The sequence below is a fragment of the Lepidochelys olivacea genome (assembly GCF_965140295.1).
Source record: "Lepidochelys olivacea isolate rLepOli2 genome assembly, chromosome: 2".
Classification (NCBI taxonomy): domain Eukaryota; kingdom Metazoa; phylum Chordata; order Testudines; family Cheloniidae; genus Lepidochelys; species Lepidochelys olivacea.
Genome location: NC_140412.1, coordinates 192,191,850 through 192,213,165, shown reverse-complemented (window position 1 = coordinate 192,213,165; position 21,316 = coordinate 192,191,850). Strand labels below are relative to the sequence as shown.

Below are 21,316 nucleotides of genomic sequence, written 5' to 3'. Positions count from 1 at the left end.
ACTGGTTTAAAATGAATGAAAATGTGTCAATGTATTTGTAGATTGAAACTTTTTTTACCCATAAGACTTCCTCTACGTGACTAACATTAAATTATTGCAGCCAGCAGCATTACGTCTTCGGTTCCATACTGTTAAAACACCTTCTAGAGACAATTCTATTAGCAAACACGGTTATTTACCTGTCATAGTCTTGGCAAATCTCCCCAACAGCAACCAATGCCTTCAAATACTCATTAGGCTGATACGGATGGATGTAGTGCAGAGAGCAGCTGTTCCTGGGATCTCCATTTGATGCTGTGAAATCGATAGCTACCTGGAAAAGAAAAGAAACAGTTGCTCTGTGTAGATGTTACAGTGCATAGGTATCTCCAGATCTGCCACATTTCTTTATCATATGCAGGGGCTGGATACCACCGTTTTAAAACAAAAATGAAACCAATTAATCAATTCTGCAATAACATTCCTTTTGTAGCACGGTCACAAGCAGTGTAGAAGTCAGCATAAAGAGCATCATTAGACTGAACGTCCTATATCACAATTAATTTTTCTAGCTAAGAAACGATATGTGGGGTGCATGCCTGTAATGCATCTGTTGAGGTTGTATATATAAGTATAATACTGTTCTTTCCTGTCTTAGAATGCTTGTTTTCTGGCTAACCCTTCAAAGGAAGTTATAAAATAAATTCAACCAAATCAAAACTATTATTATATCTATAAGTATATCTAAAGTAAATGATAATGTTATGATATATGTCTGAAATTATGTAAGTGGAAAAACTATGAATTACATAATTATTCCATTTAGGGAATGATATTCTAATATAAACCTATCTAATTAATTAGCTCTAAGTTCTCTGAGTTTAATTAAATTCTTTCTAGTCAGGTGATTCCCAGTCTATAAATCTGTCTCTAGTATAAAATCTGTATAGAGTCAAAATCCCTAAACAAACATAATTCCAAACCGGGTCAAATTCCTTTCTTCATTTCTTTGTTACTGCTTATTGCTATTATTATAATAATAAAAAGTCTAACTAGCCCTTGTACAGTGATTTTCCTCTTCAAAGCATTTCATAATCATTAACTTAATTAACCCTCTCCATTTTGCTGATGGCAGAAAGCTTAATGGTTGGTTCGAAGGCAAAAACAAAAATCATGTTAAGCACAGATTTTTATGCTGAATGCGCTCACTGTGGGTTGCGGGAGGCATCCAGCACTGAATTAAGTTTTAATTAACCTTTTAAAAATTCTGTTTTTCCTTTTTGAAATTCTGTTTGTACTTCCTGGATGCTAATGACATTCCAAATGAATCATTCTGTGACATCACAATCATAGACAGCATGAGCTGGAATGACATTTCTGACATTTGCAATGTTGCATTCTGGGATCTTTTCAGTGAACCAATAGGAACCAAAGGATTTCACAGAGGGAAATAACATTTTTTAACAACCGTATAGTTAGAGGTATTTTCTGATTCCCTTATCCCACAAAACATGGTAAGCGGTGGTATTCAGCAGAGAAGTCTGCACTTAACTCAGTTTTGCTTTGCAATTCACCTTTAAGCGACTTGCCCAACGTGACAAAGGGAGTTGTGTCATACTTGGAACTAGAACCCAGAAAGTCCTGGCTTCCAGACCTGTGCTCAGACCACTAGATGATATTTCCCTTTAGCAACATGTAGCTCCCCTGAAGAGCTCTATCATAGGCAAACATTCTGTGTCTAAGGGTGGATTTTCAAAGGGCCTAAGTGATTTCGTAGCACAAGTCAAGGTACTAACTTTAGGCTCCTAGTTTTGAAAATGTTGGCCTTTGTCTTGATTTTTAATATAGGAATTTTTAACTTGTAGAAATTTTGGCAGAGATTTTCAAAGATGACAAGAGCTTTTGATGCCCAGTTCTCATTAATTTTAATGGCTGTTGGGCATACAAATCTACAGCTTTGAAAATCTCAGTCTTTGTCATTAAAAGTTGTGAGAGCCAATCAGAACTTTTAATCCTCACACCACTGATGCTCAGTTTCCACTCTGTGATCTAGAATGTTGTTTGCAGATTCTGTTTCATGTTCGATATCTCCTCCTCTTTAAATCTGTAAGAACTGGCCCCTGGATATCTGACTGGAAGAACATATGTTTTGTCATGCTACCAATCAGTGCTTTGTTTGATCAGCCTGGGAACATCTCTGCTGCCTTGACCAACTGCAGTCACCTCTATGACTGACACATCTATTAGGAGAAATGAATATAATTTAAGTGGGAAATAGGATTATCTTTCAGCCCCACTTCCCTATATAAACCTATGCAGCTATCCTGCCAGTGATTTTGTTTGTCCTGATATTTTCCCCACAGGTTTCCCCTTGAGAACTAAGTTAACAAAGAGAAAATTCACCACTTTTTACCTTACATGTATAACATTTTGCATCTATATCATCAAGATTCAAGCTGCCAGCTAGTCACACCTTTGAATAATGATCCTATTAAAATCTTCAGCGCCACAGCTATTGGAGATTGGGCTGTTGACAACCAGTTGATAAGCACAACAAGAATAATAGCAGGAGACACGCTCAGAACATTTTGAGCAGCTGTTCGCATTGTACACACTGAGCCAGATTCTCAACTAGTGTAAACTGGCATACTTCCATTGAAGTCAATGGAGCTATTCTGGTTTATGCCAACTTAAGGTCAGGCCCATTGAAAGAAAAAGTGAAAACAGGTATGGCGTGGGGAAGGAAGAAGAGCCCTTACAAACCAGGACATGAATTTATGGTCTTGTTTTCACAGAACAGAAAGTTTAAAAAAATTATATTTAGAAATGTTGGAACTTTTTGACAGAAAATTCCCAACCAGCTCTAGATTCTCCACCCAAAACCATTCTCCACTGAAAACCAGGGCTTGTTATACCTTGGAAGGAAGTAGGTATGAAAGGGAGTAGAGACTATGCCTTTTGCTTAATCTTACCAGTGTCCATACACGGACTCTGCTCACATTTGTATGAATCCCAACAACCTTGTGTTCTTTGCAAAATATGCTAGATCAAGGACTCTGGGCCAATATTTTCAAAAGCATGTGTCTAAAAACAGGAGTCTGATTCATAGTTAGGCACCTAAATCAGTGGTCTGATTTTCAAAAATGCGAAGCACCTAGCAGCTCCCAGCAGCTGATTTTCAAAGATGACAAGGCATCTGCTTTTGAAAATCTTGGCCTATGTATGCATATGGTTATTTAGTAAAACACTTATATTTTTGCTGAAATAAAATTAACTTAAAGATTTTGCATAGATTATAAAAAAATGATTGCTGTTCTACTCCCTGAACAAACATTTTCTCCTGTACCAGAATAAGAAAGGACAGGTGCTCTAAAGATGCAATAGATGTTGGCCTTTTCCCTGAAAACTCCAAAAGAGACTCTTAATGAGGTTGGAGTGACGTGCACCAGAAGGAATTGGACAAATCCTTCTTCTTGCAATGACTGTTTGCCAGGGTCATGTGGTGCTTTTTAACCAGAAGTGATTGCAGGATGTCAGAATGAGCAGCAGGTTGAGTGTGCAAGGCAGGCCTGTTGTTGGCGGTGTTCTGGGGGGCGTGCGGGCAGGAACCAGATTGAAATGCGTTTCTTGACTGGAAATTGTCCTTGTAGTAGAGATTCACTTAATGCCTGTGTATTTACAGACCATGAATACCCTCATTTCCTATTATGATGCTTTTATTAAACTTGTGATTTTGCTGCATGGTACAACCTTCTCAGCAGGTATCAGCAAAAGAGACACATGCTCCGTACACTGTGTTCTGGGTAGGAGAGGAATACGCTCTCGGTCTTCCATCATCAACTACAACTACAGCTCCACCCACAAATGTGCAAAGCATAACATCAGCTGTTTTCTCTGAATACAGTAAGGTCTTTAAAAGCTTTTAAGCTTTAAAAAATGCACCTCTTGGGACACAGAAGAAATGAATGATGAGTTCTCTTTTCTTGCGCTACTAATAACCTTCCACAAGAAACAACAATGCCACTCAAATGCTGATGCATTGTGTTGCCAAGGCTCAGTTTTGACCCTGCTTCTTGCTGAGGAGGATTTCTACGGAAAGCTGAAATGATATCTGCAATGGTTCCAAAACAGCAGCATGTAGCAGCTCTAGTTTCTTAATGTTCCTGTCTGACAATTTAAGGCACTCAGTCTTGCGTGTTAGGACCGAGACTGCATACATGTGGGGAAGCTTTCTGATTCTAAATGAAAGAATCACAGAAATTAGGGATGGAATTTGCTAGTTTAAACCCCCTGCCAAAGCAGGATTTTTTCCCTACAACATGTTTGGTCCAGTGTATCTTTAAATATCCCAGGTGTTGGCACGTCCATCACCTCCCACTGTTCAATGTGGGTATCCCACAGCAAACAGATTATACACTCTTAGGAAGATTTCCATAATCTGTGTAAAGGTGTTTTTAATGCAAGGATAATTTCCTGCTTAGCCTTCTACCAGCTCAGTCAGCAAATTATCAGCTTGTCCTATTGTCTTGACCTGTTTGACCCAGAAGCGGTCCTGTATGCTCTTTCAGTTGCAGCTCTTAAAATGAGTGTTTCACATCCTTTCTGACATACTTCCTAAAGGGAAGAGAATGTCTTCTGACTGTAAACCCATTAACTTTGCCAACTTCTTCTGACTGTTTTCTCACACCTAGCAGGGAACTCTGTCAGATCACTAATACAGACTTCTGCAATAAAAGCCTCACAGAAGTAACCATGTGGAATCTGCGCGATTGAGCATAAAATTCCCTAGAAGAAAGTTTCTCAACAAATCATTATAAAAAATACAACAAAAAAAATTTACTCTTCGTTTTCTAAGATGTTTGTTCTAATCATGAACTATGTAACCACAATGGATGAACAAAGTATCCCAAGAGCACACAGCATGATGTTACAAAAGCTCTCATTAGTGCTTTAAATTAGCAGGAACACTATACGATAGCTTTTTGTTCCCAAACCTATGCTTAGCATCTTAGCTTCCCTCCCCCCATCAAATGCCCTTTCAGATCACAGCTGCATTGTACTATCTGTACACTGCATGAACACAACAGAAACATAATTAATCCTAAAACACAAAGAGGGTTGGATGACTTACTGCGAGTTTGTGAACTTTGCTTCTGTCTTAGCAAAGAGGAGGGCAATATATCACTGTGGTTTATTGGAACTCATTTCTATGTTAACATTAACATTCCATAATGGTGTACAAGAATTCAGGAAACACGGTCCTCTTTCTGATTGCAGGATTATGGATTTCATAGATCTATAGTGTTCCAACAAGCCATCTTTGACAAGTGTGAGCATATGAGCCTATGTAATTAATGCAGAGTCAAACATCTCTGCACATCTTAACTGCAAGCTGCTGGATCATTAAAAAAGGCATGTGTTTTTGCACTGACTACAAATAAATCACTCGCATGAATTCCAAAACAAAATGGCATGACATAGTCTTAGGATGTGCCCCTTTACCAGTGTATAGTTTCTGTGCACTTGAGAGCGAAAATGACAGAATATACACACGATGAATCCATTTGCACGTGCATGAATCGCACAGTGAAAAAAATGACATGTTTGGTGTGAGAAAATTAAATGATTTGTGCACAAAAGTGACAGTGGGTGAAAAAAATGTCACATGAACAAATTGGGGCAAGGCTGCGTCCCTTTTAAAAATGGTGCTGTAGCAAAAATTATGACAGTCATTGTACTGGATGCTTAGACAAATAGTACCTGGGGACTAGGATAGTGGGTTGGAAGTGGAAGGACTGAAAGATCCAAGAAATAGATGTGGTTGACTGTAGGTGGGTATGTAATATTTGGCCAAGAGCAGGGGTGAAAGTAGGCCGGTACGGGCCAGGCAGCGTGGATGGGTTGGCTGGGGGAAGCTGATCCCCAGCCCCACCTCTTCTGCCCAAGGCCCCGCCCCATACAGGTAAGTCTTTTATATTACTTTCACCCCTGGCTGAGGGATTGTTTTTCATTTTGACTTTTTTTTTTCCAGTACCAGAGCAACCTCAGCAGAGCTAGCATTTATGGCCTCATATATTTATGCATTACAGGCGAAGCTGGTAGCGCCATTTATACTTAATACTACCCCAAACTTTCCATTATAAGACCCTATTTTCAGTTCCTTATAACTTCACCAAACTTTAGCCACCTGGGCTGACATTTTCCATGCCAGGCTGATTATTTATTTATTTTATTTGGTGTATGGAAGCGGTTTCACCACAAATGACTGAGCCATTTCTAAGAATCAGATTAGGGAACATTATGATGTTTTGCTCATGTTTAAATATTCTTCCAACCATTTCACTGAAAGAAGGAGTCCCAAGAGCATTTCAAGCAGAAATTTGGCAGAGAGGCATACTGAATCGGAACTGACTTAAGCCTGGGCAGGACAAGAATGATCATGTGACATTCTCAGTGATGACCCCCACACACAGCTATTGACACAGACTCTAGGCCAAATCTTCAGCTCTCATACAACAGCATAGAACAATTGATGTCACTGGAACTATACTGATTTACACCAACTGAGGATCTGGCCCTATATATACTATGGACTTTAGTTGCTGTGGTCTGAGTGGTATTGCTGCAACATGCCAAATGAAAATGTTACGTGTTTGATAATCATACTGTGATCCCAGTTTATTTTATAGTCACAAAATATTTTACAGGAAGAATTTAGCCATTTATGAATACATTTACAAAATGGCAAATCAGATAACTTTTTCCTGTGAAAGTGATGAATTTGGTGTTTAAAAGGAGTTCCTTTTATTACGGTAAAGGAAATTACAGTCGGAAAACACTTACTGTAAACTGTATTTGGCATCCACCCATGATGTAATCTAAGAAAGAATGCATCTTGTGGATCTGGAAATAAGAAAGCAAAGACATTCAGATGAACTGTGTATTGCTAAAGGATCCAGACTTTGAGACAGCTTGTTTAAGGAAAAATAAAACATGGACTGGGATGGCGTGGGAGAAATCAGAGAGGGAGAGACTTAAAGCTAAGTTAAGAGAGGAAAAAAGAAAGATGAGAAAGCAACACAAACCGTTCTGAAACCACCGAAATTATTTATGCACATCAAGGAGAGAAGAGAACAGCATTCCTCTGCCTGAAGTCACTGGGGATTTTCCCACTGATTTAAGAGAGAGGAGCAGGCATTTTTTCTGAATTCAGAGACATGACTTTGAAAGAATGGGAAGGGAAACATCTCACAGAGATGGTCATCCCGGTGAACTTCGATGTACGGATGCATAATGGCAATGTATGGCATATTTGATTGCTTACTGGTATTATAAAACAACAGGAAGGAGTAATTGGGGAATGTTGATTGTTTGCACACTAGTTCCTCTACAAGGCTGAGCTATTTTTCCTCTTTTGAGGGGCTCCATTTCTATTACTCCTTTATTACCCCAAATCCTTGGTTTTATGGATTATTTGACAAAGACGTTGTTAAATACACTGAAATATGTTCTAAAGTCCCCCCAATCAGCAAATTTACCTTAAAGTTCTCAGACAAAAACTATGTTAAGGTGGAGTTAACATGGAGAGCAATTTAGGGTACAACACATTACGGGAATGTTTTAATTATGCCCAGAAGAAACATCAGAAACCAGGGAATTCAGAGGTAAAGGTAAACTTAAAAGAAACCCCACTATGTTAAGGTATGGATATTTAGGGCATCCAAACAACCTTCACTCTGCTTGACAGTAACAAAGTGTAAAAGTCACATGTTTATCGTTACAACATTTTAGTGTCTAATCCCAGAGGAGATTCAATTGTTTTTTTATTCCCTCCCCCCACCCAATAGTGTCACTATGCAGGACACTGAAGGTTAAGAAAATGTTGAAAGAGGGTAGTTTTTCACAGAATTCTCTGAAACAGAACATTATCTGTCAGACTCTGCTAAAAGAGAAACTTTCAGTTATGAAGATTAATGGTAACAAACGACAATTAATCCTAAAATATTTTCTTCAAAGATAGCCTTAGCACAAGATCTCAGCGACTTGTTAGTGTATGGGAAGTTGTAAGTGTCTGAGTTACTTCATTCTTAAGATCATTTGGACGGGTGTGGGGGTGAGGCACCGGGGCTGGTCTGACAGACATTCATTGATTCCAAGACCAGAAGGGACCATTTGTGATCATCTGGTCTGACCTCCCTGTATAATACAGGACAGAGCACTTCCCCAAAATAATTTCTAGAGTAGATCCTTTAGAAAAATATTCAATTCTGATTTTAAAAATTGTCTGTGATATAGAATGCAACTCTGCCCTTGGTAAATTTTTCCAGTGGTTAATTCATCTCACCGTTAAGAATTTATTCCTTCTTTCCTGTCTGAATTTGTCTAGCTTCAATTTACAACCACTAGATAGTGATATACCTTATGCACTAGACTGAAGAACCTATTATTAAATATTTGCTCCCTGTGTAGATACTTATAGACTGTAATTAAGTCACTCCTTAACCTTCTCTTTGTTAAGCTGAATAAATTGAGCTCCTTGAGTCTATCACTTATTCAGCAGGTTTTCTAATCCTTTAATGATTCTTATAGCTCTTCTCTGAATCCTCTCCAATTTTTCAACATCCTTCTTGAATTGTGGATACCAGTGTCACCAGTGCCAAATACAGAGGTAAAATAACTACTCCTACTCAAGATTCCCGTTTATGTAACCAAGGATCGCATTAGCCTTTTTGGCCACAGCATCACACTGGGAGCCAGGGGTGCTTAAACTATTTGTATAGTGGGGGCGCTGATAACCACTGAACCAAACTGTAAACCTTGTATTTGATGGAAACCGCTTTACACCAGGGGGGCGTGGCAGCACCCTGAGTTCCAGCACCTATACTGGGAGCTCATGTTCAGCTGATTATCCACCATGACTCTCAAATCTTTTCAGGGTCACTGCTTTTCAGGATAGAGTCCCCAGTCCTCAATACAGCCTTCATTCTTTGTTCCCAGATGTATACATGTAGAATACATTATACATATACGTGTACTGAAATTCATATTGTTTGTTTGCACTAAGTTTACCAAGCAACCCAGATCGCTCTGTGTTAAGAGACCTGTCCTCTTCATTATTTACCACTCCCCCAATTTATGTGTCATCTGCAAACTTTATCAGCAATGATTTTATGTTTTCTTCCAAGTTATCGATACAAATGTTAAATAGTGAAGGGCCAAGAACAGATTCCTATGGAACCCCACTAGAAACACACCCACTCAACAATGACTCCTGATTTAAAATTACATTTTGAGACCTATCAGCTAGACAGATTTTAATCTAGCTAATGTGTGCCATATTAATTTTATTTCATTCTAGTTTTTTAATCGAAATGTAATGCAGTACCAAGTTAAACATATTATGGAAGTACGTCAACACTATTAACTTTTATCAACCAAACATGTTATCTCATCAAAAAAACTATCAACTTAGTTTGACAGGATCAATTTTTCTTAATACTGTGTTGATTGTCATTAATTATATTGCCCTTCTTTAATTCTTTATTAATCGAGTCATGTATCAGCTACTCCATCATATTTGTATGGAATCAGTGTCAAACTAACAGGCCTATAATTACCTTGGTTATTCCATTTCCCCTTTTAAAATACTGGCACAACATGAGGTTTCCTGTAGTCTTCTGGAACTTCCCCAGCATTCCAAGACGTATTGAAAATCACATTTATAGTGCAGTGAGTTTCTCAGCTAGCTCTCTTAAAACTCTTCAAAACAAACTATCTGAACTTGCTGATTTGAAAATGTGTAACTTTAGTAGTATCTATTTAATACCCTCCTTACAGTCTAGTGGATTGAAAAGAGTCATCTCATCACATGATAGGGCTACACCAAATATGTAACAGAAATATGTATTGAACACTTTTGCCTTTTCTGCGTTATTACCAGTAATTCTATCATTTCCATCTAGTAATGGAAATTACCACAGGGTGCCGCATTTTTTAAAGGAGCCACTTTAAAATTAATTTTAACTCCATGTAATGCACCCATTTACTGTGAGTTCTCAGAAAAGTCACTCTAAACTTGAAAAGAAAGAGATGTAATTTTGGGGAGGGTATGATGTATTCTTCCTGTGTAACAAAGTGGTTGAACCTCTCCTTTCAGTGCAACATTTTTTTATGGGGCCATGACCAGCTTCCCTATAGTAATGCTCAACTTTGAACAGTGAATCTATAAATATGGCATTAGAAAATTCCACGTTTACTGAGTCTTAATGATTTCCATATCAGTTTACAGGTAAAATATGTTTTTACAGCTTCCAGCCCCTCAAACACAACCTGGGTTCTGACTCAAGTTGGGCTGTTTCCTTCTTCAGCTTATTATGGCAGGTTTTGCTGTATTTTTTATATGATATGCCTAAGAAAGGATAGACTGCTAGAACACAAATAGCTTCCCTTTGCCCTTCCCATGTCACAATTTTTAGTTCCACACTTGAGATTTTCTTTGCTGGCTCCATTTCCAAAAAAATCTTTATAAATACATTATTAACAACTGGGAGGAGGAATAGACAAAGTATTCTTTCAAATGCAGGTACCTTGCACTGGTTAAGAATGACAATGCCTGAATTCTTGTAACTCTTCTTCTTTGCTTTGTACTTGGGGTTTATGCACTCCCACTGTACCTGTGAAAACACCAGTCACTGCATGAAAGAAAATTCATGTAAACAAATTGAATTAATTAAGGTTGCATGGTATGTTCTCTATAGTTGATTAAGTCCCATCAAATGGCCCAAAGACAAAGATGGCTAAACATTAACTGTACAAGGAGTGATCTTAACCTAGTCCCACCTACATTCTGGTCTGCAAATATATGCATAGTTCTCAAACAGACATTTAACTACCCAAATCTGTGTACGCCCATGCAGGTTTTACATGTGAAACATTTAGGGTTTTTATAAAGAGATCATTTCAGAAAAAGTGGCTCCGCATATAAATAAAAATGATGGGGGGAAATTGTCTGATACTTGATATTAAATACATTACTCCCTACATATTAATATAACATTGAGGGTTTGCATTAAACGACAAAGAACACAGCAATTTAGACCTGAGATTGAAGTACTTTCCTTAACCCCTTTTGTTGGAAATAGATCCTTGAGAGTGCAATATTATACGCTGTAGATACTATGAGAAAATAAGAAGTTGAAAATAAGAAATTAATCTAAGTATGTAAAAGGAAATTCAATAACGACCGCCACATAGCACTCGCTGGAACGTTTTCAACTAACTTTTGTTGTTGTTGAAATATGCTGATTTGTTGAAGCTGAAATGTTTTGCAGTAGAAAGATCAATTTCAACTTAAAAGTTACTTGGTTTTGGTAGTTTAAGACAGACCAAACGTTCAAACTTTGAACTCTAAGTAGTACCTTCAAAAATATGCACACCTGCCTCTGCACAAGCACAACCCACATTTGCACGTGCAAATACCTGTCTGCACATGTCCCATTTTGCATGAGCTATTGCATATGCACACTTAGGGCCTGAGATTTGAAAAATATTGTCTTTAATGTTATTTCAGGGGCATTTTTTGAAAATGGGGGGAAAACACTCAAGGAAATGTGTGTGTACTGACATGGTGCCAGGCAAGATGAAAAATCCATCTACAAAAGGGGCCAATACTATGTTGTAGTGGGGCAGTTACTCCACTCCTGAGGGAAAAGGCGAGGCTGATTGGGGAAGCAGCCACAGCTGGAGCGATGCCCCAATCAGGCCACAGCTGGCCCTATAAAAAGGGCTGTGAGCCAGGAGCTAAGTCAGTCTCTCTCTAGTAGTAGAGAGAGAAGGACCCAGCTTCCTGGGAGCAGGGTACCAGAGGTAGAGCAGTGCTGGGAAAAGGCAAGAGGAGCTGGGGAGCTCCAGCCCAGGCTGCAGACCTTGTGCAAGGCACTGGGCTGCAGGGAAAGACAGCAGGTCCAAACCCCCCTTGCCAGTGATGAGTGGTCTGCAGTCTGCCCCAGTGAGTGGGGGCTAGATGATGACTGGCAGTAGCCACTGAGGCAAGGGGGGGATAGAGGGTTGGGGGTTCCCCTGGGAGGGGAGACCTAGACTCTGGGTTACTGCTGAGGGCAGAACCCTGAAGAAAAGGGGCACCAGGGTCCAGGAGGGACATGGGGGGCCAGCGGCAGGCAAGACACTGGCCAGGATGAGGTGCTCCATACACTGGAGAGCTAATTCCCAAGAAGACCAGCAGGAGGTGCTGCAGTGGTGAGTCTTTGCCTTGCTACATATGTAAATAAGTATTTAGACCATTTTTTAAATTGAATGATGTTGGCTTGAAGTTACTGTATTTTGTGTATTTGTGGAAGAAATCCTTAATTAGGTCCTGACACATTTAAAGATGTGATGCATTTTAAGCATGTAAATAGCCCCGTTGACTTCAATCCTCTTTAGGCAAAGCCCTAAGAGCAATTGTGCCAGCCATCATCTTGGCCAACACACTGGGGATTGAACTCAGGACCTCCAGAATGAAAAGCAAAAGATCCAAGCTGTTGCAATGAGAGGCTGTAACAACTCATATCCTCTGTGGATCAGCACAGCTGGGGCCTTGTAACACACACCAGTGAATTACACAATTACTTTGAATATTCAACATTTCAAAATCAGGATCCCTTTCAAAATATCTAATAGGGAAGGATACTGCTTTAGAGCAGTGTGAGACCTTCTCTTCACCAAGGGCTAACTGTGTGCCTGTACTGCACTCCTAACCTCGTGGCTCCTGGAAACAGGTGACCTAGCTGATAACAGAAAGAGAAAACGTTTAACAAAAATATTTTCAAGCTGTATGAAGTAAGCTGCCTGTGCCCCAGTTTGCCCTACAGCTCAATTATTTGTCTTGTGAAATGAATTTTCTGACTGAGGTAATAGGAAGACACAGGACCCCATGTTGCTGGGAAATTCTCCAAAACTGCTTTTCTAATCTCAGGAGGATAGTTCAGGCTCCCCCAAAAAATTTAACAGAGTTCTCCATGACAGGAGATGGCAGCAGAGTAGAGGGAAGAAATGTGATTGCAATGCAAAATCATTGATCACTCGGCTCTGAGTATATTTTACATTAAACTAGCTTCACTGGTAGCAGCTATTCTATAAACTTATTGGATGCATTTATAAAAAAAATTGCTTAGTTTACCAGTTACAATGGAGGCAGCAGTATCTAGTGGACAGGGCAAAATATAGGAGCCAGGAGTTCTAATCCCAACTCTGATACCGAATTTCACCAAACAGATCATCACAAACCTCACCACCTTCCACTCCAAGTGCAAAGTGCGCTTCTCTGATCTTGCCTTCTCCAGGATAAACTCATAGCAGTGTATACAGGTAAAAAAAATAACACTTCGGTATACATACAATTCTCCCTTAGGGAGAGGATGCACCACACATAATAGATGTTGGTCACAGCCACCACTCCCAGGAGGAAACGTAGGGTAGTGGTGGTTGCAGACTCTTCTGAGGGGGACAGAGGTGCCCATCTGTCACCCTGACATGGCATCCCAGGAGGTATGCTGCCTGCCAGGAGCCTGTATCTGACATGTTATGGAGGGATTGTCGAGGATCATCCGGCCCTCTGACTACTACCCTATGCTACTCATCCATGTGGGCACTAACGATACTGCGAGTCTGACCCTCAGCAGATCAGACGTGACTACAGGGCTCTGGGAGTAAGAGTGAGGGAGTTGGGAGCGCAGGTGGTGGTCTCTTCAGCCCTTCCAGTCAAGGGTACGGGCCTTGTTAGAGACAGATGCATCTTGGAGGTGAATGTCTGGCTGCGAGGATGGTGTTGCCAGGAGGGCTTTAGCTTCCTTGACCATGGGATGCTGTTCCAGGAAGAAGGACTGCTAAACAGAGATGAGGTCCACCTATTGAGGCAGGGGAAAAGTATATTTGGCTGCAGACTGACCTAGTGAGGAGGGCTTTAAACTAGGTTCAACAGGGGCAGGCGACCAAAGCCCACAGGTAAGTCAAAAACATGGAGACCTGGGAGAAGGATCAGAATCTGGGGGGCGCATGGACTGTTATAGCAGAAATAAAGGCGAGACAAGACAGAATTGGGGGAGAGGGGGGTATCAAATCCGTATCTTAGATGTCTGTATACTAATGCAAGAAGTACAAGGAATAAGCGGGAAGAACTCAAAATGCTAGTAAATAAACACAACTATGACACAGTGGTATCACTGAGACTTGGTGGGATAATATGCATGACTGGAATATTGGTATAGAAGGGTACAGCTTGCTCAGGAAGGACAGGCAGGGGTAAAAAAAGGGAGGAGGTGTTGCTTTATATATTACAAAGTATACACTTGGACTGAGGTGGAGATAGAAATAAGAGACAGACCTGTTGAAAGTCTCTGGGTAAGGATAAAAGGGTAAAAAACAAGGTGATGTCATGGTAGGGGTCTAGTACAGACCACCTAACAAGGAAGAAGAGGTGGATGAGGCTTTTCTTAAACAACTAACAAAATTATCCAAAGTACAGGACTTGGTGGTGATGGACTTCAATTACTCCGACTTCTGTTGGGGGAAAATAACACAGCAGGGCACAGATTATCCAACAAGTTCTTGGAATGTATTGGAGACAATTTTTTATTTCAGAAAGTGGAGAAAGCTACTGGGGGGGAGGCTGTTCTTGATTTTTGACAAATAGGGAGGAACTGGCTGAGAATTTGAAAGTGGAAGGCAACTTGGGAGAAAGTGATCATGAAATGGTAGAGTTCATGATTCTAAGGAATGGCAAGAGGGAGAACAGCACAATAAAGACAATGGATTTCAAGAAGGCAGACTTTAGCCAACTCGGAGTTGCTAGGTAAAATCCCATGGGAAGCAAGTCTAAGAGGAAAAACAATTGAAGACAGTTTTTCAAAGACATTATTAAGGGCACCAGAGCAAACTATCCCACTGTGCAGGAAAGATAGGCAGTATGGCAAGAGACCACCCTGGCTTAACCAGGAGATATTCAATGATCTAAAATTCAAGAGTCCTACAAAAAGCAGAAACTCAGTCAGATTAGAAAGGATGAATATAAACAAATAACACAAGTATGTAGGGACAAAATTAGAAAGGCCAAGGCACAAAATGAGATCAAACTAGCTAGAGACATAAAAAGTAACAAGAAAACATTCTACGAATACATTAGAAGCAAGAGAAAGCCCAATGATTGAGTAGGTCTGTTACTCATTGGGGGCAGGAGACAATAACAGAAAATGTGGAAATGGCAGAAGTGCTTAATGACTTCTTTGTTTTGGTTTTCACCAAGAAGGTTGGTGGTGATTGGACGTCTAACATAGTGAATGTCAGTGAAAATGAGGTAGGATCAGAGTCTAAAATAGAGAAAGAACAAGTCAAAAATTACTTAGACAAGTTAGATATCTTCAAATCACCAGGGCCTGATGAAATGTATCCTATAATACTCAAGGAGCTGACTGAGGAGATATCTGAGCCATTAGCAATTATCTTTGAAAAGTCATGGGAGACATTCCGGAAGACTGGAAAAGGGCAAATATAGTGCCCATCTATAAAAAGGGAAATAAGGACAACCCAGGGAATTACAGACCAGTTAGCTTAACTTCTGTATCTGGAAAGATAATGGAGCAAATAATTAAGCAATTGATTTGCAGACATCTAGAAGATAAGGTGATAAATAAGTCAGCATGGATTTGTCAAGAACAAATCATATCAAACCAACCTGATAGCTTTCTTTGACAGGGTAACAAGCCTTGTGGATATGGGGGGAGCAGTAGATGTGGTATATCTTGACTTTAGTAAGGCTTTTGATACTGTCTCACATGACCTTCTCATAAACAAAGGGAAATTCAAGCTAGATAGAGTTACTATAAGGTAGGTGCATAACTGATTGGAAAATCATTCCCAGAGAGTAGTAATGAGTCCTTCACAATCATGCTGGAAGGGCATAATGAGTGGGGTCCCCCAGGGATCAGTTCTGGGTCTGGTTCTGATCAAGAGCTTCATCAATTCTTTAGATAATGGCATAGAGAGTAGATTTATAAAGTTTGTGGATATTATCAAACTGGGAGGGGTTGCAAGTGCTTTGCAGGATCAGATTAAAATTCAAAATGAGCTGGACAAACTGGAGAAATGGTCTGAAGTAAATAGGATGAAATTCAATAAGAACAAATGCAAAGTACTCCTCTTAGGAAGGAACAATCAGTTGCACACATACAAATGGGAAATGACTCCCTAGGAGGGAGTCCTATGGAAAGGGATCTGGGGATCATAGTGGACCACAAGCTAAATGAGTCAACAGTGTAACACAGTTGCAAAAAAAGCAAATATTATTCTGTGATGTATTAGCAGGAGTGTAGTAAGCAAGACCTGAAGTAATTCTTCCATTCTACTCTGCGCTGATTAGGCCTCAACTAGAGTATTGTGTCCAGTACTGGGCGCCCCATTTCAGGAAAGATGGGGACAAATTGGAGAAAGTCCAGAGAAGAGCAACAAAAATGATTAAAAGTCTAGAAAACATAACCTATGAGGGAAAATTGGAAAAAACTGGGGTCGTTTAATCTGGAGAAGAGAAGACTGAAAGGGGCCATAACAGTTTTCAAGTACATAAAATGTTACAAGGAGGAAAAAATGTTCTTAGCCTCTGAGGATCGGACAAGAAGCAATGGGCTTAAATTGCAGCAAGGGTGGTTTAGTTGGACATTAGTTAGGAAGTTTTTCCTGTCAGTGTGGTTAAGCACTGGAATACATTTCCTAGGGAGGTTGTGGAATCTCCATCGTTGGGGATTTTTAAGAGCAGGCTGGAAAAACACCTGTCTGGGATGGCCTAGAAAGTATCTAGTCCTGCCTTGAGTGCAGGGGACTGGACTAGATGACCTCTCAAGGTCCCTTCCAGTTCTTTGATTCTAAGGCATTTCAGTGCTTAATGCTCTTCAGGAAGGTGTGCAGCTTCTATGACAATTTGGGTGGTAGAAGAACATACAAAATAGAATAATAGTGTGCCCTTGGGCAAGTCACTGCACTTTTCTGTGCAGCGGTAAAATGTGGATAATAATGCTTACCCAGCTTTGTAAAGCACTTTGAGATCTATGGATGATGTTCTAGATAATTCCTAAGTATTAAAATATGAAAAGGTACAAACAATGAAAACCTAACTGATCAATTAGCATCACAAGCCAAATAAATCATCTTAGGAAATTCCTTGCAAGTGAACAAACAGAAGGAAAGAATAAGTTTTCATCAGGTAAATACACTACCTGATTTAGTGAACTGAAAAGCTTTTTGTAAAATAAATGTTTAGGCTCCCTGACTGTGGGTTGACTTAAAAATGACAATTTTAAAATCAAACTCACCTCCTCCTTTACTTATCTGCCAAGAACTGACCCCAGAGCTCTGCATTTACACAGCAGGAGCTGATTATATGACAAGCATCATTTTCTAAAATTCCCTAGACAATCCTTTCTGTCATCAGCTCTACTTGAGGGAACAATCTGCAGCACAGGTCTTGACAGGTAAGTAATGATGCAAATTGTTTTGAATATTTTGCTTTCACTGCTAAGACAAGTTTGTTTTTTTATGTACTCCTACATTCTGCTATTGATATGGTATCTGTCACCTTTATTGACTTTTTTTTTCCATCACTTAAATTAACCTTTCAGCTGAGAGGTAACTAATACGAGAGTCTATACTCTGACATTATTGTTAACCACCATAAAACTGAGATTCATCATTCTAATAGTGTGCCAGTTAACATTTCTTCCATGTGCCTGACAGCTCTGGGCTATGAGCTCCTCTCCTCATGAAACAGGAGGCAATATGACTTCACCGCTTCCTGCTAATTTAATACAAGAGCTGCGCAAAAGGTTTTACAATGAAAGGCCAAATGTAGGTTGGTTGGTTTCTTTAGAACCCGCAACCCCAATCCAGATTGAGGGAAACAGCTGAGTGAACCTGAGCCATTTTCATGTTTTTTCCTTCCCTTGCCTTCCATGAAATTTGGCAAAATAATGCTGACACCTGCAAGGCAGTCATATTTCTAAACCTCCATTCTCTGAAGTGAGACACAGATCACCACAACCAGGGACACTACTCCCTGAAATAAAGGACATTGTTTGCTTCTTCAAATGTTCCTTCTCTTACCCTACCAATCCCCCAGAAGTGGAGTGAAAAATTATGCATCCCACTGAGACACTTCTTCCCATATACATGTAAAGGAGAGAGAACTTCCTAAATGTAAACATTTAAAGAATAGAAATTTTTAGCAGCATACTTCCAGCAATGGCATTGGCCAGTATGTCAAATAAATAAAGGTACCAGACTGAAGTGGTTCCATGTACCCTGAGGCAAGAGTAACTGACACAGAGCTTTTGTTTTCACTTAGGACCTGTGATCACATCAGATATACCCCAGGAAAACACATGTGAGGAATATGAAGTATGACGCCAGAGCAGGTGACACTCATCCAAAATGGTGCATGGACCATCATCTGTGTATTTTTCTCCAAATAATTGCTTTTAATTTCCCTTTTCTTTTAGGACATTGACATAATAATGGGTTATTTTTTGTTTTGGCAGCAAGTCACTATTTAATATGTTGTTCTGTTGACTCTGGGTGAGCAATTTGCTTTCAGGGCATTCATTCCTGCTGGTTCCCAAGGTTCAAATGGCACCTTTCTGTGCCTGTAAGGGCCATTGCATTCCCTGCCTCCCCCCAGGAGGACAGGTGGTGGTTGCACACTAGCTGCTGCGGGGGCCCACCATGGGTAGGCTGGCTGCTTTTAATCTCTGCCAGGGCTCCACAGGAGAGTCACAAGTGCAGACTGCAGTGAATATCTGTGCATCCCCTGTTTTCTTGACCAAGACTCTAAAGCTTAGCCAGCACTTCTGGAACTGCGCTGGTTGCCTGCAGATTACCTGATGAAAGGGAGATTACTGATGCACTGGGCTGTTGCAGCCCCCCTTTTCTGCCACCAAGCTTCTGATAGTGCAGAGCATCGAGTGTATTTGACCTTCTGATCTTAAAAAGAGAAGTGGCGCTGTCTACTAAAACTGGGCAAATTGAGACTTGCCTTGGTACATTACTAAAATCACTAACTGCTTTACTGTCTCACACATGCCCACTTATGCAAGTGCAATAGAACCCTGATCATCTGAAGAGTTTGGGACAACATTCGAGAGTTTTGGATAGAGGGGGCAGCTTTGAGCTGGCTTTGAGGCCCCCTCCTACTTTGCCTCAGAATCTCACTTATTGGAATCCCCAGAGAAGGCACAGTTTTGTCTGACAGAACATTCTAATGAATGAGGCACATACAATGGAAATGCTATGGGGAAGTTAAATAATCTTGTGGAAATGCCAGAAGAGATAGCAGATGTAGGAAGGTTTCTCCCTTCCCTATATTTTTCTTTGTAGAGACAGATTTTTTGATTACATAATTTCTCCCATTAGGGTCCAGGTGGTTTGTTTCTATGGCTTTTTTTCCAATCCATCTGGTTCTATTGCCTCTAATTTCAAAATTGTGTGGGTTTTTGGTTTTTTAATTAAAGGAGGATTCCCCCCAGTTCAACTGTGAACAGTTTTACCAGTTAGTCTTTATCATTCTTTTCCATTCTGCTTTTTAAGTGGCCAGGTTGTTTAATGCATTAATAAACATTATAAAACAACTGCACAATATAGGTGTCCCGATTCAGGAAAGCATCTTTACTCAGAACAGCACTTAAGCTAAACTTTAAGCCTGTACTTAACGTCTCACTGAAATCAATGCTTTCCTGGATAAGGGTATAGTTAAGCATGTGTTTAAGTGCTTGTCCTGAATTGGAGCCATTGAGACAAAAGCTATGGTTAAATTGTGAAGGACCAGTTTTGGAATAAGACTCAAGGAAAGGTACAATAGAAGGATAGGATATGTTTTGCAGATGTTTGTTAGAGGTTCAGTTTTTTAAAACAACCCCAATATGCATTCTCCTAAATAATGTTTAGCATCTGCTATAAAAATAGGTGTCTTCCACTTTAAAGTAGCAGTATTTTGAGATGTGCAATGTCTGCGTGTCATATAAGGGGAATGAGAACTGGGAATGACTGACTACAAAATCCTGTGACAGTACAACTCTCCCCATACCATGCTGGGGATAAAAATGAACTTCGTAAAATTGTTCCTTGTGTTTTCTCCCCTCACAGCACAGAATACTTCATTAATCAACCTGGGGCAGCCTGGATGTTATGGATCCCATGTCTTCAATGCTTTCCTATCAGCTTTATGGTTCAGAGTGTCTCTGATCATTGTGTGTGTCACTTTTGGTGACGGAGCACCTGTCTTTTGAAGAAATTTCCATCAGGGATGCACACATTTGACCATTATGTGCTCCTTCTCCCACTCATAGGCATTTACTTAAAGCTGCTGTTTTCTCAACAGGCTGGCCTTGCTATTATTATTCAGCTTGGTTCCTGCCCCCTCTTTGTGAAAGCTCTCATTCCACTTCATGATTAATTTTTGACATGCACCAATGCATGCAATCTAGTAATTGCTCTAAAATGTCTGAGGCCAACTCAACCCTGGTGTAAGTGGGTCCAGCTCCACTGACTCAATTTGGCCCTGTAAGGACAAGTTTGGATCAGGCTTCATATTAAGGCTCCATTTAAATGATTTATAAAGGATTAGTAAGTGGCTGGCTGATGTTAGAAGCATATTGTAGACATGAGTCACGTGTTATAGCATAGATGGTTATAAACACATCAGCAGAAAATCTTATAGATGGTGATAAGCAACCTACTGACTCGTTGGACTCTGAACCAATTGGTTAGCCATTTATTAACCTTATTTATAAATAGAACCTTAATGTAAAGTGTGAACCAAGTTTGTTTTGCACTTTTAGCTTGATTCTCGCATCTCCATTAGACAACATGGGCAACAGTCTAGGAGTCCAACATTATTATTTCCCACACAGAGAATTTATCAACACTAATGGCTCCAGGATGAAATAATAATAGGAAATGACAACTTCTCCAATTAGATATGCCAAATCATTTATCTTTTTCAATAACTGCCATCAATCCCTATTTGTGAGGCTCACACTGACATAAAGAAGTAGAATTATTAATGAGGTAATTCAATTTTCTCTTAGGAACTGTAATTCATAAGAAACTGGTTAGTTACATCATGATGATTTCCAGTAAGAGCTGGTGGCAGCAAAGGCATGGAAAGCAATGGGGGAAAGGAGCAGGGAAAGAGGGAAAAATGACACTCAGCCAATAAAGGGTCTTTAGCCATCACGTGAGTGTTGGCTTGCAGTTGCATTCCAGCAGCTGATAGAACTTCTATGCTTAGACTTGCATGAAT

The 21,316-nt window shown here is 40.0% G+C and overlaps 1 protein-coding gene across 3 annotated transcripts in view; it reads right to left on the bottom strand.

Moving 5' to 3' along the window:
• CPNE4 (copine 4) overlaps positions 1 to 21,316 on the bottom strand; it is a 333,548-nt gene that overhangs the window by 49,044 nt on the left and 263,188 nt on the right. For all 3 annotated transcript variants that reach the window (XM_084619842.1, XM_084619841.1, XM_084619843.1), the window contains 3 exons: positions 10,566 to 10,652; positions 6,823 to 6,882; positions 180 to 313 (listed from right to left, as the gene is read on the bottom strand). In XM_084619842.1, coding sequence (XP_084475968.1) covers positions 180 to 313; positions 6,823 to 6,882; positions 10,566 to 10,652 — 281 coding nt within the window. The remainder of the gene's footprint in view (positions 1 to 179; positions 314 to 6,822; positions 6,883 to 10,565; positions 10,653 to 21,316) is intronic.